At 42.6% G+C, this 23,467-nt stretch overlaps 1 protein-coding gene across 1 annotated transcript in view; it reads left to right on the forward strand.

Moving 5' to 3' along the window:
• The window catches only part of LOC102800223 (aggrecan core protein-like), a 35,607-nt gene extending 12,787 nt beyond the window's left edge, over window positions 1–22,820 (forward strand). The window contains exons 6-21 of the mRNA XM_006804454.2: window positions 125–299; window positions 3,357–3,484; window positions 3,566–3,859; window positions 6,809–7,111; window positions 7,228–7,402; window positions 7,481–7,608; window positions 7,688–7,975; window positions 8,180–8,278; window positions 8,360–9,919; window positions 12,426–12,503; window positions 13,314–13,427; window positions 16,187–16,345; window positions 16,419–16,501; window positions 21,270–21,414; window positions 22,049–22,231; window positions 22,311–22,820. Coding sequence (XP_006804517.2) covers window positions 125–299; window positions 3,357–3,484; window positions 3,566–3,859; window positions 6,809–7,111; window positions 7,228–7,402; window positions 7,481–7,608; window positions 7,688–7,975; window positions 8,180–8,278; window positions 8,360–9,919; window positions 12,426–12,503; window positions 13,314–13,427; window positions 16,187–16,345; window positions 16,419–16,501; window positions 21,270–21,414; window positions 22,049–22,231; window positions 22,311–22,378 — 3,980 coding nt within the window. The 3' untranslated portion in view covers window positions 22,379–22,820. The remainder of the gene's footprint in view (window positions 1–124; window positions 300–3,356; window positions 3,485–3,565; window positions 3,860–6,808; window positions 7,112–7,227; window positions 7,403–7,480; window positions 7,609–7,687; window positions 7,976–8,179; window positions 8,279–8,359; window positions 9,920–12,425; window positions 12,504–13,313; window positions 13,428–16,186; window positions 16,346–16,418; window positions 16,502–21,269; window positions 21,415–22,048; window positions 22,232–22,310) is intronic.
• The last annotated feature ends 647 nt before the right edge of the window (window positions 22,821–23,467 follow it).

Consider the following 23,467-nt stretch of genomic DNA (forward strand, 5'->3'; position numbering starts at 1 on the left):
CAGGAGTCGATACCTTTTCACTTTTATGTGATAGTGTTGACAAAAGGACCAAAATTATATGGATTTTTTGGTCACATCGCACCATCGCTCTTTCTTATTGTTATCCCACTTTTTGTCTCTCCAGGCACTGTGTTCCACTACAGGGCCATCATGGGACGCTACAGTTTGACTTTTGAAAAGGCAAAGGCAGCGTGCACCCAGAATAGTGCTGTAATGGCTTCACCTGAACAGCTCCAAGCGGCGTACGATGACGGTTTTCACCAGTGTGACGCTGGCTGGCTCTCTGATCACACAGTCAGGTCAGCACCCACCCAAGGAGCAACTACTCACTAGTTTTATTTCCAAAATTTATAACATGGCCCTTCATAAAAGCAAGAAAAGAAACATATTTGAGAAATCTGCCAAAAATGAAAACGGCTAAATTCACTTTTTTAAATTTAAGTTTAAGCAAGCGCTGAGGTCAGAATTAACCAAGCAGAACAACATAGGACTAAAACTCATTTTTCTGTTCAGTAAAAAACTGTAATTTGGCATCTTAATCAAAAAAATGTTGATTAAGAGCTGGTAAAGTTTGGTGAGCGGGGATTATGGTGCAGGGCTGGAGTTGGCCCCGTAGTTCCAGTCAAAGAAACTCTTAATGCTTAGCATAACAAGACATTTTGGAGTTTTGGGGGATGGCTCCTTCCTGTTCCAACATGACTGCGCAGCAGTGCACAAACCAAGGTCCATAAAGATGACTGAGGTTGGTGTGGAAATACTTGACTGGCCTGCACAGAGTCCTGAGCTTAACCTGATACGATAACTTTGGGATAATTTAGAACAGAGACTGCAAGACTGCAGATTATGATATCCCCAAATTACTTGTAATCCGGTCGTTAAGTGATGACGTGACGAATCCTGCTTCCGGGCCTAATACATCTGCGTTTAATATGGCTTTTGTGTTGTTAACATGTTTAATGTTTTGTATTTTCTTCTATTTAATCTCAAAAAGCTCCTAAAACAGTCAGTGATCACTGTTGACCTCCCTCGGCTTTTTATTACCGCTAATCATTTATTTAAGCTCAGTTTTTAAAACCTTAGGATGTAACTACAGCCCAGCCCATGCAGCAGTATATGAATGACTAACCTCGTATTGTGGATGGATTATCTCAGTTGTTCTCCTGGCTGAAGTTTGGTCCTTTTACAGCATCCTGCCATGCGATTACATTTGTTCCTGACCACCGAGAACACTCACGTTAACTTTTATCGAGTGGAGAAAAAATTAGCTTGTTTATATTATGCTAACATAGCTGTGTCGCTAGCGGTCACGTAGCACATCATTAGCTACAGCTTGCCAAACTTCAGTAACCCTACAAACGTCACTGCTGTTTAGTTTTCTGTCTTCATTTATGTTGGAAGTGATAACAGAGCTGTACGTTTTAATTTGTTTCCAGAACACCGCAGTCAGGACATGCTATATTGTATTTAGATGGAAGCTAGCGAGCTAACTTCTTGCTAACTTCTAACTCTGTTAAATGTCATAAATTCAGTTTTCATGGATGCCTGGATGTTAAACTCAATTGTTACACCTGGTAGAGCAGAACGCTGATCATTTTATTAAAGATGAAAGACTTTAGACAGTTTTTCAACTCTCAGTAATGCCATAGTGATCGTTTGATATATGGACCTGCAGCGGAGTTTAGGCCCAGACACGGCTAGTGACGTCAGACTTAACGACCGGATAGGCCATAAGGCTAACGCATTAGCCGGGGAATCTGCACTGGAGCCGTTTACCCAGTCTTACCCAGTCTAACCCAGTCTAACCCTAGCCCTAGTCTTTTAATTAGGCCTTATCCACTCACAGTATTCAATGATACACATGTCATTGATAAACTTACAATATGGTGTATTATTTATATAAAATCCCAAAATGTCATGTTGTGGTCAAAGTGTCACAAAAAGTAATTAGATTACTGTTACTTTCCCGTAAGCACGCTGCGTTACTAAAACGTGATTTTGTTTGTGAGAGTCTCTCATGACAACGACGTGTGCAGATCAACAATGGATAATATGGAGTGCAGGAGAGAGTACGACCTTGCAGCGTTTACAGCGTGGAAGTAATCACATTACTTTGAGTTTGATTCTGTAAAAAGTGACACAAACATTAGCGTCTGCTGTTCACTCTGTGTGGAAAGAAAACTTTCTACAGCGAAAAGTTAAACTTCAAATCTGAGCGAGCAGCGAGCACGCTGCCACGGGAACGTGACAGCCACAGAGAAACCCCCGGATCCCCCCACTGACATGACCGCTGTGGGCAAACCTCCACCCACCCCACTCCTGCCAAACACAGACAATAGATTTAAGAGCTGCTGAGTGTTCGATTCTATTCATTTTTACTGTGTTTTACTTGCATCTATTTGAAAGAGTGTAAACACAAAACATGATTTTATTTTATTTGCTGGAATATGCAGAACATAGGTTTAAATGTTAAACACGTTTCTTCAAGTCAAAGACTGTTGATATCATTTAATGTTTGCTTGATGCATAAAGTTAAAATTAATAAAACATTTTTTTCATTTGATTCAGTTTTGTATGATGGATTATGCAGAAAAAATAGAATTGGGCTGAAAGTTCTGTTGCTTTATTACGTATTCAGGTTGTTTTTAAAAAGTAACTAAGTAATAAAGTAACTAATTACTTTTGAATTACCTTTTTCAAGTAACTTGACCGACACCACCTACATGTTAGAACTACAGGAGCTGCTCAGTTCCATTCCCACTTATGAAGCACCAAGCCTCTCCTTTCTTTCCTGGTCATGTTTAGCAGTTAATACAATTTGTCGTACTGGGAGTTTTCTTAAAATAGACATATTTTCCAGTCTGCTCTCAACTTCTTTGAAATGTGTTTTTAAAACTCTTTACTGTGGATTTAAGGAAAAACGTGAAATCAATGAATTGTGGTCTGAAAGGACAAAGCTAATGTGAGCAGATCATAAGGGGTGGCTGTAGCTCAGGTGGCAGAGCGGATCAGCCACTAACTAGAAGGTCGGTGGTTCAATCCCAGGTTGCTCCAGTCTGCATGCCAAATATCCTTGGGCAAGATACTAACCCCATGTTGCTCTCCGATGCATCCATCGGAGTGTGAATGTGTATGAATGTTAAATACTTAGCACTTGAGCTTAGAAGTGCTTGTGTGATTGGGTGAATGAATTAGCTGTATAAAGCGCTTTGAGTGCTCGGACAGAGTAGAAAAGCGCTATATAAGAACCAGTCCATTTACGATTTACCATAATGTGCTCATGTTAAACTTCTGTAGAGCAGCAAACATGAGTTTAGTTTTCAGTGTTTTCTTCTTCACATTACTTTGTTTAACCACAGGTACCCAATCCAGAGTCCTCGTATGAACTGCTATGGTGACAAAGTAGAACTGCCTGGAGTCAGGACCTACGGCGTGAGGGATCTCAATGAGACTTATGATGTTTACTGCTTCGCTGAGAAGATGACAGGTACACTTTAATGCATTTTAAACTCATCCTTTCATGATTTGTATTCTTTATTTTTCTCACAAAGCTCTTTATCTGAGACAGGCAGAGTTTTCTACACTGCGACTGCAGAGAAGTTCACCTTCTCAGAGGCTGTGTTGGCGTGCTCTAATAAGGGTGCTCAGCTGGCCACTACAGGTCAGCTGTACCTGGCCTGGCAAGGAGGGATGGATGTCTGCAACGCTGGCTGGCTCGCAGACAGGAGTGTCCGCTATCCCATCAACATTCGTAGGCCACAGTGTGGAGGCGGGCTGATCGGGGTACGGACTGTTTATCTTCACGCAAACCAGACAGGATATCCTCTTCCCGAGTCTCGCTGTGACGCCTTCTGTTACACAGGTATCGCTCACACAATAAAAGCACACAAGTGTGCATCTGTACTTTCACTAGTTATAGCTTTGTATTGCCACATTTTACATGTGCAGGAAACAGTTGCATATTACTAGAACCTACATATACTAAACGGACTAAAGTACAAACCTCTGAATCTTTGAATCCTACAGCCCCAGAGATGCCACGGTTTCTCTGGGGCTGTAGGATTGTCATGTCCTGCACACACTGATCAAGAGAGTGTGATCAATCACCTGTCACCAGAGTTGGAGGGGCCTTCTGCTGACATTGGTCAGAAAGACAGTTCTGCAGCAGAAACCTTCTGGTGATTCCCTTGGATGCTACCAGCTTGCTGCACCAACACAAACCACAGACAGGGACTGTTTGTCTTCAATGTAAAAGATGCAACTGTGGAACAGAGCTTTTACTCTGAAGGCCAATAATTTCCCTTTACTGTTTGTGTGCCATTGTTTACAGTCTTATAACCGCTCGATGGGTAAAAGTAAAGAGGGTTTCACCAACCAGTTTACCATTCAGAAGGTCACTGACTGGTCTCTAGCCACTGACATAATAATGCCACAGTCAAATGTGTGACTGTGGCATTATTCACTTGATCAATACTGCATCACGTGGCCGAATAGTGCAAAAAAATCATGCAGTTTGCAAATATCTGTGAAAAACGAGTCGTTCTAAAGAGCTAACTGAGTGTAGTACTGTAATAGGACGCCAATGCTACACATCAGCTGAACTTTCTTCCCCCTTGCGAAGTAAAAGTGTTTAGGAACCACAGCAACTCAGCCAGAAAGTGGCAGACCACTTAAGTTACAGAGAGAGGTCACCCAGTGCTGTGGTGCATGATGTCTAAAACACGCCAGTACTCCACTGACGCAGTAACTGCAGCTTCCCAGAGCTTCCCAGAGCTTCCCAGAGCTCCTCTGGCATTAACATCAGCACAAAAACTGCACTAGGAGCTTCATGGCAAGGGTTTCCCTCACTGAGCAGCTCCTGTAGTTCTAACATGTAGGTGGTGTCGGTCAAGTTACTTGAAAAAGGTAATTCAAAAGTAGTTAGTTACTTTATTACTTAGTTACTTTTTAAAAATAACCTGAATACGTAATAAAGCAACAGAACTTTAAGCCCAATTCTATTTTTTCTGCATAATCCATCATACAAAACTGAATCAAATGAAAAAAATGTTTTATTAATTTTATCTTTATGCATCAAGCAAACATTAAATGATATCAACAGTCTTTGACTTGAAGAAACGTGTTTAACATTTAAACCTATGTTCTGCATATTCCAGCAAATAAAATAAAATCATGTTTTGTGTTTACACTCTTTCAAATAGATGCAAGTAAAACACAGTAAAAATGAATAGAATCGAACACTCAGCAGCTCTTAAATCTATTGTCTGTGTTTGGCAGGAGTGGGGTGGGTGGAGGTTTGCCCACAGCGGTCATGTCAGTGGGGGGATCCGGGGGTTTCTCTGTGGCTGTCACGTTCCCGTGGCAGCGTGCTCGCTGCTCGCTCAGATTTGAAGTTTCATTTTTCGCTGTAGAAAGAAGTTTTCTTCCCACGCAGAGTGAACAGCAGACGCTAATGTTTGTGTCACTTTTTACAGAATCAAACTCAAAGTAATGTGATTACTTCCACGCTGTAAACGCTGCACGGTCGTACTCTCTCCTGCACTCCATATTATCCATTGTTGATCTGCACATGTCTGTTACCACAGACGTCGCACGCTCGTACGTCGTTGTCATGAGAGACTCTCACAAACAAAATCACGTTTTAGTAACGCAGCGTGTTTACGGGAAAGTAACAGTAATCTAATTACTTTTTGTGAGACTTTGACCACAACATGACATTTTGGGATTTTATATAAATAATACACCATATTGTAAGTTTTTCAATGACGTGTATCATTGAATACTGTGAGTGGATAAGGCCTAATTAAAAGACTAGGGCTAGGGTTAGACTGGGTAAGACTGGGTAAACGGCTCCAGGGCAGATTCCCCGGCTAATGCGTTAGCCTTATGGCCTATCCGGTCGTTAAGTCTGACGTCACTAGCCGTGTCTGGGCCTAAACTCCGCTGCAGGTCCATATATCAAACGATCACTATGGCATTACTAAGAGTTGAAAAACTGTCTAAAGTCTTTCATCTTTAATAAAATGATCAGCGTTCTGCTCTACCAGGTGTAACAATTGAGTTTAACATCCAGGCATACATGAAAACGGAGTTAGAAGTTAGCAGGAAGTTAGCTCGCTAGCTTCTATCTAAATACAATATAGCATGTCCTGACTGCGGGGTTTTGGAAACAAATTAAAACGTACAGCTCTGTTATCACTTCCAACATAAATGAAGACAGAAAACTAAACAGCAGTGACGTTTGTAGGGTTGCTGAAGTTTGGCTAGCTGGTATATAATGATGTGCTACGTGACCGCTAGCGACACAGCTATGTTAGCATAATATAAACAAGCTAACTTTTTTTCCACTCGATAAAAGTTAACGTGAGTGTTCTCGGTGGTCAGGAACAAATGTAATCGCATGGCAGGATGCTGTAAAAGGACCAAACTTCAGCCAGGAGAACAACTGAGATAATCCATCCACAATACGAGGTTAGTCATTCATATACTGCTGCATGGGCTGGGCTGTAGTTACATCCTAAGGTTTTAAAAACTGAGCTTAAATAAATGATTAGCGGTAATAAAAGCCGAGGGAGGTCAACAGTGATCACTGATTGTTTTAGGAGCTTTTTGAGATTAAATAGAAGAAAATACAAAACATTAAACATGTTAACAACACAAAAGCCATATTAAACGCAGACTACTTTAGGCCCGGAAGTAGGATTCGTCAGGTCATCACTTAACGACTGGATAGGTGGCTTGCTCAAACCAGCTCCTCCAGAAGATTCTTTAAAAACTCACCTTTAGACGTCATCTCCTCTTTCACCTTCAGAATCGACTGATGAAGACGGCTCAGGCATGACAGAGGAGGGCAGCGGTGTGCCGCAAGTCACCACAGTGACACAGAGCCCAGAGGTGTTCTTCAGGAGCACGACGACAGAGAGTGAGGCTGCCGGAGAGGTGGAGACTATGATGCCTACTAACGTGGACTTCACCTACACAGAAAGCCCCACCGACCCGCCTCTGGCTGAGCTGCCAAACATCACCGTGTCTGTCACTGATCTGATACAGTCAGCCACAGCACAGCCGGATGTTGGCAGGGAGCCACACAAAGGCTTTGTGATACCTCCAAGTGGTCAGTAAATGAGCCGCTGATGCATGCTATAATAACTGAAGAAGGACCAGAGAGATTCCCTAATAATGACGTTCCAGGATTTCAACCCACAGTAGTCTTTCCTGATTCCTCTACAGGCGTGGTCTTCCATTATCGTTCAGCTGCCGGCCGCTACGCTTTCACCTTTGTCGAGGCCCAACAAGCCTGCCAGAGTGTCGGAGGCTCAATCGCCACGCCGCAGCAGCTGCAGGCAGCGTATGAAGCTGGATACCAGCAGTGTGACGCAGGTTGGCTACTGGATCAGACTGTAAGGTAATTCTGGATCGCTATTCTGGAGCAAGTGAAGAGATTTCTGTTTTAAACCAGGTTTTATAGTTGTGTGCTCTGTAGGTATCCTATCGCTTACCCTCGAGAAAGCTGTGTAGGAGATCTGGGAGATCGACCCGGGGTTCGATCCTACGGTCTGAGGCCAGCACACGAGAGATACGATGTGTACTGCTACACTGACGGGCTCAAAGGTGATAAAAGCCTAAAGTTTTAGTTATGACTTTGTAATATTGTATAGATTTTTGTTATTCACTGTCATCTGTTCCACAGGAGAGGTTTTCCACATTGGATCAGCTGAAGGTTTCACTTACAGTGAGGCTGTTCGTAGCTGTCAAGAGCAGAACGCCACAGCGGCCTCCACAGGACATCTCTATGCTGCCTGGAAAATGGGCTTTGACAAGTGCCGTGCAGGCTGGCTACTAGATCGCAGTGTGCGTTATCCCATCAACAATCCACGTGCGGAGTGCGGTGCGGGGAAAATAGGAGTGCACACTGTGTACAATCACCAGACTGGCTATCCTGAACTTGATGCCAGATTTGATGCTTACTGTTTCAGAGGTAATTCTGAATGTCTCTACTATTCATTAACCCTCTGAGGTCTAACTGCACATTTGCTTTTTAAAACTATTTTCCCAATTTTGGCAACCAGGGGACAGAAAATTCATTTGTCTTTCTCCCAAACAGGGCTTCTTATCATTGACGATTTATACCTTATACTTGACTCTTAACCACCATGATCATCATTCACTTACATTTTCACAGCTGACGTTCGACTTATTGCAGATGAAACTGGACTGAATGTCACAGAAATTGAGGAGGCTCTACTAAATCTGACATCAGCTACCCATTTGTTACGACCTGGTGAGTTTCCTTCAGAGCATGACTGGATTACCCATTTGCTCCCGTTTGTTTCTAAGCTTAACTTTCAATTTCTGTTCTCAGCTGTTCCCTCCATATCTCCTCCCATCAATGTAGAGAATTCAGGCTCTGGTTCAGGCTCAGGAGACACTTCTGTAGTAGATTACACATCTGGAGGTCACTCTGGAGAATCGTCTGGATCTGGACAGCCTGCAGACGAGATTTTCTCTGGAGACTCCTCTGGTTCTGGAGATAAGGCTACTTCTGGAGATGGCTCTGCTTCTGGAGACCTCCCTTCCTCTGGCTCTGGAGACATGGCTGGCAGTGCGCATGCTGACCTACCCAGCGGAGAATCAGGTCCCAGCAGTACAGATGTTTCTGGATCAGGTAGTGGAGAAGGGTCCACGATCAGTATTTGTTTTTCAGGCACTGACTCCACTCCTTCAGGCGAGGGCTCAGGTTCTGGAGGACCTCAAGAAGCTGGAGAGGGAAGCACAGAGATCCTTACTTTCCTTTCATCTGATGTGGGATCTGGAGTGCTGAGTGGTAGTGGGGATGCGTCCTGGTCTGGATCTGGTTTCAGTTCTACAGAAAGTGGTTCTTCCACAGACATGTCCTCTGGTTTCGTCACCAGTCAGGAGTTTTCTGGCTCTAGCAGTTTTCCATCCACATTTGCCTCTGGAAGTGGTAGTGGACAGTCAGGAGAGCTTTCAGGGAGTGGAGACGCTCAGATCTTATTGATAGATGATAAACTGATTGATGCAACCACCTCCAGTAAATACAGTGAGCTTAGTGGAGACTTCTTCAGTGGCTCTGGGGACATTTCAGGATCTGGCGTTCTCATTTGTGATCTTAATGGAGATTGCAGTGGTGACCTCAGTGGAGACCTCAGTGGGGACCTCAGTGGAGAAATCAGTGGAGACGTCAGTGGGGACCTCAGTGGGGACCTCAGTGGTGATTTCAGTGGAGACGTCAGTGGGGACCTCAGTGGGGACCTCAGTGCCTCGGCCTCTGGAGGGGTCTTTGAATTTTTCCCTGGTGTGACTTTGGTGGGTTCAGGGTTCACTGAGCTGACAGGGTCATCGTCTGGAGTGGAGGAGGAGGCGTCTGGGGTTTTACTCTACAGTTCTGCAGAGGGAAGTGGTGGATATCTGTCTGGATTTGGAAGCTCAAGTTTTCATTCTCTGTCTGGATCAGGACTTTCTGGATACGAGTCCTCAACAAGTGGAGGAGGAGGCAGTGTTATCTTTCTGTCTGAGGATCTAATGACAAAGGTATCTGAAAACACATCACCAGAGGACTCAGGCACGCTGTTTTCGGAGCTTGGTAAGGGGCCGTTGGAGTACAGTGGAGAAGGAAGTAGTAGTGGCAGTGGTTCTTACCCTGGGAGTGGAGACTCTGACTCATCTGCTACCAGAACGACTTTTTCAGAAGGCCCTTCTAGGCATCTGCCAGTGGCCTATCCCATCATTGAGTGCAATGTGACAGAGAGCACCACAGGACCACAGGAGGACCCTAATGTCGTGCCAGAGACCCCCGATGATGTCCCTGTAACTCTGGCCCCTGCGGTTGTCCCGGCAGGACTAGCAGCACCTCCCATTACAGTTGCACCACCCTCTGTTCAGACATCAGGCCCTGTTGAAGGTTAGTAAATATATTCTTGACACAATTTATATTTTCTGCTCTGGATTTAAAATATCATGTCTTTGGTAGTGTATCAAATCAACATGAAGTACTCTGTAGCTGTTTGTGCCAATTAAAACGTTCAGTTCATTACTTTTAAGGGTGTCACTATAACCATAACCACCAGGTGTGTTTTCTTGGTGGTGGTGTGTTGATGTGCTAGCTGCTGCAAATATGCACCTTTGAGAGGAAACTGTTGCTTTATTGTAGTTCCCGAAACAGATGGTTAACTTTATACTTGCTTTTGCTTGGTGGTATTCAAAAAATCAAATCATTCATCAGCAATAAAAACTAAGCTGTGCATCAGATTTGAATGATTGTTACCTGAAAAAGTTAGCGTGTGCCAAGCTAGCTGCTACTTACTGTTAGCAGCACGTTACATGTCCACGTAGTCATTCTCACCTAAGCGACTTCTTTGATTTGATGCCAAACTACAGGAACGGCTGGTTTACCCTGTAAACTGTTTTGCATGCATGGTTTAACTTGTGCCGTGAACAAAGCAATAATAATAATAATAAACTTTATTTATAAAGCGCACTGAAAAACTAAGTAAGGCAGGGCTGCAGAAGCATCCACCCAGTGGGCCTGTGGTTGTAAAGAGACCCTGTGAGTGGGAACCACCCGGCCTAAATGTTGTTGATACTTTACCTGTGCGAGCCATGATCTTCTTCTAACATTCAAACTGTGCAAAGAAAAATGAACACAGACATTAAATGTCAAGAATAGAAACAGTTAAATGTTGAAGTGTGTCACAAACAGATACAAAGTTTAAAGAGAGCAAAAACTTAAATAAATGATCAAAAGGCGTTTATATTAAAGTCTTATGGATCAGGAGCTACAGTTGGTACCAATCAGAACGTCATTGGTATGATTCCCGCTCTACAGATACTCTACGTGGAGCTATGCATCCATGGTCTTCTGAGTCTGGGAACATCAGGTTAAAGGGCTCAGGTAGAGAAAAAAAGCCCTCGTATACATGAGAACAGAACATTTACCAAAGCTGTGATAAAGTCTTATTTCTTTTACTTTCCTACACCTGATTGTGAGCCGACTCGCAGCGCGACATATTGCACAGTCAGTGTTACAGGCAGTGCGGATATCAGTTTGATTTTTACATGTGCACTGAAACTGTTTAACCCCGACTAAGTGAAGAAAATCAGAAACAGAAGTGATTTTAGTGACCTGCAAGGTTTTATTCTTAGTTTAGTGACTGATGGAAAAGTAAGATATGATCCCTGTACATGCAACAGCTGTCCGTGTGTATTTAGTTTTACTTTTAAAAAGTCATAAAGGCCTAGAGACTGGCTGGTGATCACATAGCAAAACCCAAATCCTTGCTGCCGCTAACAACTGCTAAATGAGTGAAACTTTGGTTATTGCTGGGTTTTCACCCATGACAGATGTCACTGAGGCTCAGCTAATCAATGCACAATAGAAAATACTTGAATTTTAGCATTAAGCCCCTTAAAAATAATAACTTCACAAGTACACTTTCTGTTACTTTGTTGTCGTATTTTGGAAACTTGTGCAGGATCTACATTACTTGTATCTTGCAAAATTTCAATGCCAGCACAGACTCAGTGTTTACATTTCAGCCTAACTGTGCTGACAAGATGATAAGTCGTGAGCCCAACAAATTACTGCATTCGTGCTGTCACAGTTTTTTGAGAAGCTTAACAATAAATATAGTTTAAAAATACAGAAACACTCGAAACAACATGCTTCTTCTGCTTCTTAATCTACGTCTTTCTTTCTTTTTCTTTAGTACACCGTATACAGTGTAGTACACACAGTGTAGCTGCATGTGCTGCATCCTTCTCAGCCTCACACTGTGATGCTTTTCCACTCCAGTGCAACATCACAGTGAACATTTTGTCTGTTTTGCTGTTACTTTTGAAATCTAGTCAGTTGGTGTTTTAAATAATTTATTATCTATATTTTCTTCATCGTGTCTCATTTGTTATTTTGCCTCCATGGATCTCTTTTCTATTTTGTTTTTGGCTGTTTTTTTGATCTGGTTTATTGAGTGTTTATTCTTCTTGAGCTCTCAGTTTTTATTAGTGTCAGGTTGTGTTTTGTTCCCAGTTTGTCTTCTTTATTATTTTAACTGTAATTTTCTGGTGTGTTAATGGAGCTAATACTTACTTTTGTGTTTTTTCCTCTGCTCATATTAATTCCAGTAGAAGAATTTTTGTGTTTTGTTTTAAACTCTTGGTAAATATGTTCTGGTTTGTGTTTCTGGTTTTCTGTTCCTATATTGAGAATTTGTCACACTTATACCTTTTAAGCAGTTCATCTGTATAATTAAGTCAGTGTATACATGTGAGTGTGCTCATCTCACAGTCTTTTCCGTCTTAGAGATATTTGAGATGGCTAAAGCCAAAGCCTCTTGTGTCTTTCTAAGTTGTGCTGGTGTGTGTCATTCATGGAGGACGTGTTGTGTGAATCAGTGTGCATTGTTTTTAAGGACATGTTGGCCCATGTGAACCGAACCCCTGTGGCGATGCTTCATGCACTGCAGAGAACGGCGTTGCCTTTTGTGACGGTAAGTTTCTCATTTCCTTCTCTGACAGCAGCTTCGTTCAGCACCTGTTAACAGACTTTGCCTGAAACATTTCTGTTTGTTGTCTGCATGTGTTACATTGTTGTTGGTCTGCAGTCTGTGCATTAATCAGCCTGTTATCTGAGGGTTTATTTCCAGATAAACATTTAACCTGTTGTAACTGTAGTCAGTGTTCATGAAGCAGACTCACAGTCTCTGTTTTCCTTCTCTGCTGTTGTGTCCTGACTGTATTTTTGCTTGGGTTTGTTGTCTCTCTGTGTCGAGCTCTGGGTCTTTGTGTTTGTGTGACAGATGTCCACGTTCGGCCGTTTGTCAAATGTGCATCGTCTCTGCTCTGAGGATTTACCGCGTCTGTGTCTCGTGTTCATCACAAGTGTCTTCTTCAGCCTGTGTGCTGTTTTTGGTCTGCCATGCCAGCACGCCTCCTCTGCTCATGCATGCATGCTAAATCTAACTGCTGCAACACCTGTGCTTTCATCCTGCTGGGAGTTAAATGGGGATTTTCTGCTGCAACTAGCAAAGGATTCAAAGATAAACTTACTGCAGGGACTAGAATCATCCTTCTTTGCAACAATCGGATATTTTGGTGTATATTTCAGTATATAAATGTCAATGTCATTCACACATGCTAACCTGAGAGAGCTGTTAACACAGGAACATGGATGATGATTCTAGGTGCAGTAAGTCTAATCTGAAGTTGCACTGCATGGTATTGTTCCCCACCCTGCTGATCCGCCTCCCGTCCCCACACCTCGCTGTAACAGTAGTGTTACCCGCCCCCCTTTTTTGCAGAGGTAGATGTGTGCCGTTCCGACCCTTGTGCCAATGGAGCCACCTGTGTGGAGACTGTAGACTCTTTCAAATGCTTATGCCTGCCCAGCTACGGAGGGGAGCGCTGTGAGATCGGTATGAGATCAGCTTCAGCTAAAAAATACTAACAACCTCAAAAACAACTGAAGCAAGAGAACGAGAGGCATCACCAGCAGATGGCAGTATTAGTTGTTGTGTGAGCAGCTGTGGTGGCTCATGGCATGTATCTGTGATGTTCCTGGTTTGCAATGGGAGCCTGTGTTCTGTCAGAGAGGCAGTAATGGTTTAGTGGTTTTACTGCTGCAAACATTTACTAAACTTCATTTTACTGCAGCAGACAGGTGAGCCAGAGTAACAGTGAACAGGTTACAGAGCATCTTGATGTACACAAAAACATTCTTTAGACCTTCATAAACTTCAGTCCACACTCAGGCCTGCAGATCTTTGGTGTGAATTATCATTATAATTTCTTTCAGTTATTCACTTACATTGTTTACATAGTGCCAGCTCACAACAACAGTCATCTCAAGATACTTGTAAGGTGTCAGGGAAAGAACCGACCATAGACAATATTCAGAAACGAGCCCAACCACCAGGTGGTCTCTTACAAGCAAGTGCTTGGAGACAGAGGGAGGAAGAACTCCCTTTTAACAGGAAGAAACCTGTTCACCAGGTCCAGTCCTAACAGAGCTTTATTAATAATGAGAGTTTGTCTGTCTCTACTGGAGTCCCTAAGTTTATTAACATTTAAATTAAAAATGATTAAAATGATTAAAAATAAACTACACAAAATAAACTACACAAAATAAACTAGACTAACCAAAACAAAGCTGAAGACAGCAGCACGTGTAGTTCAAACTCAGAGGAGTGAGACAGCAGGCACGTTAGGCTCAGAATAAAAACTAGACCAACAGTTGTGTGCAGAACTGTCTCCAATCCAAACTGGGAGCTGGTTCCTTAGAGCTGAAGGCTCTGCCTCCCAGTTTACTTTCAAACACCCCAGGAAGTCAGCCCACAGTGTGAGAGGGAAGTGCTCTGTTGGGCTAGTTTGTAGAGGTGGGAATCACCATACATCCCACGATACGATATTATCACAATACTTAACGCACGATACGATATTATTGCAATTTTTAAAAATATTTTGCGATATTCAGATTCTGTACATAAAGGTAAACTTTATCAATATTCATTTTATCTAATATCAAAGTCTCACACTCAGTCTTTCTCTCATTTCAGTTTTATTGTTGACAAACTGAACGGTTTGTATTACAGTCCAACTTAACTGAACGCAACCATCTGGTACAATTATAGCTATTCTGAACTATGCAGTTTATGAAAACTATGCAGCCCCTTCAGCAACTGAAGAATTTGAAAGTAAATTAAAACAAAATATAATTTTACATTTCCAAAAGTTGATTCTGTTCATCTGGACGTAGCGTTTTCTGGGAGACACGTTTCGTCACTCATCCAAGTGACTTCTTCAGTCATTCATTTTACATTAAATAAAAAAGTTTTAAACTTAATTAAAATAAAACATGTCTTAAATTAAAATAAATAAACTGTCATGTTTATTGCTGCCAAAAAAAAGTTAAACACATTAGGACAGTGAAGGAATGTCAGGATTCTTGCTCAGAAAAAGGATCAACATGCTCTGAAGTCACAAAAACTTTTTTTGTAACAAAATATCAATTTCTGCTGTCCCTGTATCCATACATTATTAGCAAACAAAATATCACGATACTACACAGTATCGATTTTTCCCCCCACCCCTACTAGTTTGATTGATCGTATGATGGGGTCTGATCATTCATTCAAGTTCTTCTTTTAACTGGGACCTTAGAATAGAAACTAATAATATAGGATCTCTTTTTAATCAGAGCAGCGTTTTGGTTCAACTGACGGCTCTTCCACCTGAAAACGAGGACTTTCCACAGCCCTGCCTGTGCAGGGATCAGTGTCTGTGCATCTCTGTGAGACGCGGTGGTTCTAATTGTAGCAGTGTTGCACAGATGAGTAAAATCAGGTCCACAGATTTATTTCATGTGCAGATTAAAGGACACGTTTCATGTGCAGATTAAAAGGGTTTTTCACGGTGTTACTGGAGGCCAGTAGAATAAAATCCAGTGTAAATAGAAACGTTCCTGAGATTTCTAGGCCCAAATCCAACATTGCGAGTTTTTTCTTAATTACAGAAATAATTTCCATTATTAAAGACGTGTTGTATGTGGACAGGCAAAGCATCTCAGGGGTGGATGTCTCAGATAAATCCAGAGTTGTCTGCTATAATACAGCTAAACAGGACTAAACGGAAAAATGTGTGTGTTTTGTGTCATTTGTTTGAAGTGGCCCATAAATGAAAATGAACAGAACGGAGCTACAGAGTGAATGAAGCCTTTGAATGCTGCAGTAAAAGGTGGAAATTGGGCAGGCCCTACTGGCCAGCAGGATGCTACGCCTGATTTTCCTCTCCGTAAAGAGTTGTTTGTTTTGTAGGTCAGGATGGAAACGCTGCCCTTTGTCAAACTGTACACAACAGCAAACCCACTCAGGGCAAAGTGTGCTTCTCACTGACTCACAACATCAACAGCCGAGAGCAAAAATCAATAAAGTGAAGAGAAGATGGCGCTTATGAAGCGCCTTGAGGCGACTTTTGTTGTGATTTGGCGCTATATAAATAAAATTGAATTGAACTTGACTCAGCACGCTCGTTTGTAGTTGTGGACGAGTAACAAGCTTTAATGAACACTTCGTATCTAAACTCTGAGCCCTGAAAAAGACGCGTTGCATTGAGAAATCTGTGCGCTGAAGTGAGCGAGCGGTCTCACAGTGCTCATTCTTTGCTGTTGCGGCCACAGAGGAGCAGCCGTGTGAAGAAGGCTGGACTAAGTTTCAGGGGAACTGCTACCGACACTTCACCGAGAGAGAGACGTGGGTGACAGCGGAGCAGCGCTGCCGCGATCACAACGCCCACCTGGTCAGCATCATCTCCCCAGAAGAGCAGAACTTTGTCAACGGTAAGTATTTGTCAGATGTGTGTGAGAGACGGGAGCAGAGAGAGAATCGAGGCACTTTGTTTTGTCTCCACAGCAAATGCACAAGACTACCAGTGGATCGGGCTGAATGACAAGACTGTAGAGAATGACTTCCAGTGGACTGACGGCACTCCTCTGGTGAGTGGGCGTGTTGGACTGGTGTTTTACTCTGTGAGGGAACAGGATATTATTCACACTGGGTCAGAACAAAAATCTATCAGTGCTTGAACTAAGGAAACGTACAATTTGAGTGTGATGGCAGCAACATTGTCATGGTGCTGGGTAGTTGACCCAGCGTTTTGTGTTTTGGCATTATTATTATTATTAGCTGATATGATGTTTAATTTCTTCATGGTTATATTTATTAGTATGTAGGTTTCATTTCCAGGGTTTCCAGTTCTAGACAGGGCTGGACTGGGACAAAAAATCAGCCCGGGCATTTTAACTAGAGACCGGCCCACCGGGTATTATAGGAAAAACCATAAAGCCTTTGAATGAAAACAAACGCTGTTGTCACAGTGATGTACTCTGTCTTGTTGGTATATATGTACCAATCTAATAAACTTAAACCTACACCATCCTCCTCCTGAAATTAAGACAGAGAAGACTAGAGGTGAGACATGATCATTACTGATTACTGATGACAGATTTAGATATATTTTCATAAACCATTCATTTGCCACATCAATAAACAGCATGGCAGGGCAAAATATTTTTTCTAACATGGCAACCTTTAATAAGTGAAATTAGACAGAAAGACAGGTGAGAAAGAATAAAACTTAATTGACTTTTTGATGGCATTTTACACACAGTACTGGTACAGAATCTAGAAAATGTGGGAAAATACTGGCATCATAAACAGTACTTGGCTACTTCTGAAGAAATTATGATGGGAGCCTAAAAAAATGACTATGTACAATAATGGATTTCTATACATTTGACATCAGATGAAAACATTTGTTGTAAGATTCAGATAATTATTTATTAAAAGCGAGACATTTTAAATGAGAATAAGAAAGAAAAGTATTTCTTTGTGCCCCTCTCCCTGTTAATGCCCCACCTGACCCGCCCCTGCACAGTTACCAGCTGTCAGCTACTTAGTAAAGGATGCTGGTGTTATTTGTCTCTCAGAAACAGTTTATAAATTCTTCAACTCATTCATGTCACCTAAAAGGTAAACCTGTTTCTCCATCTTTGTTCGTGTCCCTGAGTTTGTCTTTGTGGATTTCCTGTTTTACTTTGAAGGTCTGTGTCTGTTATCACTGTGTCAGCTTGTGTCTTCCTGTCGTCTTGTGAATTAGGATCAGCTGTGCTCCCCTCCAGTGTGTCACTAGGGATGGGTATCGTTTAGGTTTTATCCGATACCAGTACCAAACCGGTACTTTTGAAACGGTGCCGGTGCTTAAACGGTGCTGAACCGGTGCTTAAAGAATGGAGAACACAAATTTTGTCCAAAAACCTCTCATGTTCAGCTGTTTTCCACTTTTTCTTTGGTCATTTTAGCCTTTTTGTCCAGGGTGAAGGGAGTATCTGCCATCAAACAAGAAGACAGCCGCATGTAGCTATGATGGTATTTGCTAGTTCACCTTACATGCATTAATGTAATAACGTGGTTAGCCTACTCAACGTAAATTATACACGAACAACATTAAGCTACTCACGCAGAGAAGAACGGCTGCTGCTGCATCATCATCATCATTTCTGCTACACTGGTAGGGCTAGGGGCCAGTGTGAGTGAAGTTGCCTCCCCCACCTTCTTCAAATCCAACAAAAGTGGTATCAAATGTTTGTGCTGGTTTGTGCTGCAAACATTTTCGTTTGTGCTGCTATCATTTTAAAGATATTAATAAAATTTTCTAGAGGTCATCAGAGGTCAACCAGCCCCCCCACATTAATTAAATCAAACAAAATGGGTTTCAATCAGTTGTGCTACGTTTGTGCTGGTTTGTGCTGCTAAAATTGTTGTTTGTGCTGCTTCTGTTTTAAAGATATTAATGAAAATGTAAAGGTCAAAAGGTCAACCAGCCCCCCCACATTACCCAAATCAAACAAAATTGATGTCAAACGTTTGTGCTGGTTTGTGCTGCGAAATTTTTTGTTTGTGCTGCTATCATTTTAAAAATATTAATAAAATAACATCTTGATGCGTGCTTAATCATCCAGGTAAGTAAATCCCAAAATGTTGATTCTGTTCATCTGGACATTTTCAGTTGGAGAAATGTTTCGTCACTCATCCAAGTGACTTCTTCAGTCTCAGCTGACTGCAGGTTTTCCCAACCTTATAAACACATGTGAGGGAAGTTGGCCCCCCTACCTTCTTCAAATCGAACAAAATTGATGTCAAACATTTGTCCTGCAAATTATTTTGTTTGTGCAGGTTATGTTTCCCTAATTTTATACACAGTACATGTACAGTGAGAGAGAGATGTTACATCTGTCTTCACTTGCATCCCAGTCATAGAAGCGTTGGAGGTCGTTCATAAGAGATGACCGGATCACCCCAACCTCAGCAACAGGACCACTCTCAGCACTGATCAGTTGTGTTTGCTTTTGGAACTGTGTCTTAATTCCACCTATTTTGCATAAGGGTCAGTACAGGCAGAAACCTAGGTGTGCCATGTGTTCCCCCAGGCCCCTGGTCAAAGTCACCAAACCAGTTCGTAAGCAGGTACAGGTGTGGCCAGAAGGGTCCTCAGAGGTTTTTCCACCACAGGCTGCCACACACGACAACACCACAGACTTTCAGGAATATACAGAAACTGTCATTGCCTACATCCCAAAATGCATTGATGATGTCACAGAAACCAGGACTATCACTGTCCGGGCCAATCAGAAACCATGGCTCACAGGTCAGGTTTAAATGCTCCTAAGGTTGAAAAATGCAAGCCTTCAGAGCCGGGAATTAGGTGAGCCTAAGAACAGCAAGGGCAAACCTGTCACGTGGCATCAGCTACAGCAAAGCTTCAGCGAAGGCAGAGATACTTGGAGGCAGTGGCAAAGAATACAAACCATCACAGACTACAAGCCCACTCTACAGACCGTGGTGACACAATCCCCAGACAGTGTGTGGAGATCCCTTGCCAAAATCAGTACACGCAAAGCTCCAGGTCCTGATAACATCCTTGGACGAGCACTGACGGACTATGCTGTGGAACTCACAAATGTCTTCACAGACATCTTTAACACATCACTAGGGTCAGGCCGTCGTTCCCACATGCCTCAAAGCCTCCACCATCATTACTGTACCCAAGAAGTCATCTACTTCCTGCTTTAAGGACTACCGTCCTGTCAAACTCACCTCCATCATTATGAAGAGCTTTGAACGGTTAGTCATGCATCAAATCAAATTACCACTTTTCCCCAACCTGGATCCATTTGAGTTCGCATACCGGTCAAAACGCTCAACCGATGATGGAATCAACTGCCCCTCACTCAGCCCTCACACATCTGAACACTAGAGACTCATATGTCAGAGTGCTGTCCATAGACTTCAGTTCAGCATTCAACACCATCATTCCCCAGCAACTCATTCACAACCTGGATCTGCTGGGGATCAGCACCTTGCTGTATAACGGGCTGCTAGATTTCTTGACAGCAAGACAGCAGACAGTACGGGTCGACAGCGACACCTCCAGCCCAAGAACACTGAATACGGGGGCTCCCCAAGGATGTGTGTTGAGCCCCCTTCTCTTCACTCTGCTGACCCACGACGAGATCTACTACAGCGGTGAAGTTAACCATCTGGCAGAGTGGTACAGCAACAACAACCTGTCCCTGAATGTGGAGAAGACCAACAGCGACTCTACTTCCTCTGCAAACTGAGAAGCACAAGAGATTCAACCCCCATTATGAGCACCTTCTACAGAGGCACAGTTGAGAGTATCCTCACCAGCTGCATCACTGTGTGGTATGACTCCTATACTGGGTTCTGCAGGAAAAAATGACAACGGGTAATGAGAGCAGCCGAGAGCATTGTGGGGACCTCTCTTGCCTCCCTCCCCAGAAGATCTACTGCACCTGCCTCATCTGGAAGGTCCTCTGCATTACAGGTGACTCCACTCATCCCTTCAACAGCGTCTTCAGTTTGCTGCCATCAGGAATGATACTGAAGAGCCTCCGGGCCAGAACAGACTGAGAGACAGCTTCGTCCATTGGGCTGTCAGGATGCTGACCATAGCTGTGTCCCAAAACGTCGGCTGCATCCTTCGGAGGACCCAGCCTTCGCGGTCTACGTGGGCCGGGTCCTTCAAAGACCGAGAAGGCCGGAAGTGCGAGGCTGTGAAATGGGACGGTCTAGCCTTCAGAATTGCGTCACCGCTGTCTTGGTGGAGTTTAATAAACTCGGCCGTCTGCTCCTTGCTATCTAAAATATATCAGGACACTGGCGTAAATTCTCGACCGTCTCACACTTCTGTTTAATCAGTTTTCTGTTTGACGTTTATTCAGATGTGTGAAAATCCCGGAGGAACCCACCCGATGGATTAATAAAGTTTTATTTAATCTAATAACTTTGATTTCAGTCAAACCGATTTACTCCGGAACAAATAAAACACCAAAAAAAGGCAAACAATTACATTTGTAAGTTATCCGAGTGACTTATATATCATGTTTAACCTGAGTAGCGAAAGAGCGGGGGTCTGAAAACGAGTGTGTAACAGCTGTGAGCATGAAGCGATTCCATTCAAAGACAATTTGCCGTTTATGCTTTTTAGTCTAATTCGACTTTATGTGTGGAAACATTTTCATTGATTAATGCTTCTATTGTTTTTTGAACTTTTTGCTGTTGAGAAAAGACAAAACAATAAAATCTAATTTAGCAGTAAAAGATGACATACAGGACAACTGGTAAAGCTGTTGTGGTCCTGTTTACACTCTGAGGTTTACCTGTTTGCTCTCGTCTCTTCAGCAATACGAGAACTGGAGGCCGAACCAGCCGGACAACTACGTGAACTCTGAAGAAGATTGTGTGGTGATGATCTGGCATTCTGACGGCCAGTGGAATGATGTACCCTGTAGTTATCATCTGCCCTTCACCTGCAAGAAAGGCTCAGGTAGGCTGGCTCAGCAAAACCTCTGGAGCTCCACCACACACTGGCAGACTCACAGCACCTGACAATGTCACCTTTAAAACTGACCTCTTATATTTACACATGTATAATGTATACATTTATATTTATATATTTATACTTAGACTATTTCAAAGTAGCTTTAGAAATCATTATTTATTTTGCACTGACCCTTTAATCGGTTTATGGACTTATTAAAATTAGCAGTGTTAGCTCCACGTCCTTCAAGGTCGCCCTCCATTAATTGGAACTTTCTCCTGATTGGCTCTTTTGTGGTGTCAGTTCTTCTGCTTGCTGGTGTAGAGAATCAAACCTTCAAGTCTAGTGTTTGGTCTGGTTATCAATACAAGGCAGATATCTGAATGGTAGAATATATGTCCAGTGGTTTGGACTCCTTCATAGGTGGAGCAGGTTTATCTTTTTGCATTAGACTGGCTAAAGCGTCCTACAGTGTGACTCATACTGGGCTCTGTGAAAGAGTCCTAACCCTAACAAAACAAACGTGTTGGATTTTGGCTGTTGGTCTCCAAAAACAAACTCAACTCTTTAGCTTTTTACCTAAAATACGTACTGCAGGAAACACATTGTTTGATACGATGTCCTCTGGTACTACCTTCAGTGTCCTGTGGTGCCCCGCCGGAGGTGGCCAATGCTTGCATGTTTGGCAAAAAGAGGGTGGTGTACCCCGTCGGCTCCATCATTCGTTATCAGTGCAATCCAGGATTTAGACAGCGCCATCTACCGCTGGTGCGCTGTCAACCAGACGGACAGTGGGAGGAGCCCCAAGTGAAATGCACTGATGGTGAGCATGCTCTGTATAGACTCGTACTGAGAAGTTATTTCTCATAATAAGTCTTTGTTTGTTTTTTCCCGCGCTGCAGTGAAAAGTCAAAGGAGAGCACAGAGGAGGAGCCGCAGGAGTCCAGAACGCAACAGCAGGCGTCGCTAAGGAGTCGAAATAGCAATTTATTATTTCAAAAGAACATTAATGGGACACAAAAATGAATTTTCTATACAAGTCAAGAAGATTTCTAGAGGTAATGTTCTGGAACACACACATGGGAGTGGCTACACCGTGGTAATGTGATTTTTTTTTTTTCTGTGGCTCCTGTCCTTATTTTTTTGTTCTGGTTGTTAATGGTTATTGTGTGTCTTGTAATATATTTTTGTTTAGTATTGCTGGCACACTTTGATTCACAGATGGTTCTGCTGTAGATGTTATCATAGAGACGGACGCTGGTGCAGGAATCATGTTAACATGATTCATGAAGTCAGGCACCAAAAAGGTCATACGTGTGGGTGTATGTGGCACGCCGGAGATACTTCTGCAGGTTCAAGGTTATTCCTTCTTTTTCAAATTCAGCTGAGGTTCAGTTAAAGATTTACACAGTAGTGTAACTAGTGCAGTTACATTTAAAAGGCATGAGCATGTAAGACAGCTCTAAAGCCGAGAGATCCCTAACAGGCCGCATACATGAAGATATATGAGTTCAGTCATTTGGACTTTTGGGTTATGTTTGGGCAGAAATGATCCAAGTTTAACTAGAACTGAGGGGACTGTGCTATCACACCTGTCAGGTGGTTTAATTTAGACCTGGGGTTGTTTTTCCGAGTGTCACGTGAACAGACTTTGTAACAAACTGAGGACATAAAGTCACAATGGTTCTCACTAGTTCTCCTTAAATAAATCAGTAATATTGTGAATTTATCTGTGATTTTATTGTTGGTATACAGCTGAGAGGTTCATTCAACTACTGTGGCGATCCATGTTATGCAAGAACTAGCCAAAAATCTATATTATTTAATATGAATATTATATTTGCTTACTGCAGAGAAAGAAGATTCAGTAAAGAAAAACTCAGCACTTGTGTATTATTGACATTGTATGAAATCTTTATTTCTGTGTGCCCAGAGAGGCCTTATGGACATGAAGCATGGCCGAGCTAAATCCAATATGCCTTATTACTGAGCCAGTAACTATTGTCCAAGACAACAGCAGCATTAGCAGCACACACGAGCTTCTGCTCAGCTCAAGCTT

This window comes from Neolamprologus brichardi, chromosome 1 (genome assembly GCF_056152115.1).
Source record: "Neolamprologus brichardi isolate AB-2024 chromosome 1, ASM5615211v1, whole genome shotgun sequence".
In the NCBI taxonomy this organism is placed as follows: domain Eukaryota; kingdom Metazoa; phylum Chordata; class Actinopteri; order Cichliformes; family Cichlidae; genus Neolamprologus; species Neolamprologus brichardi.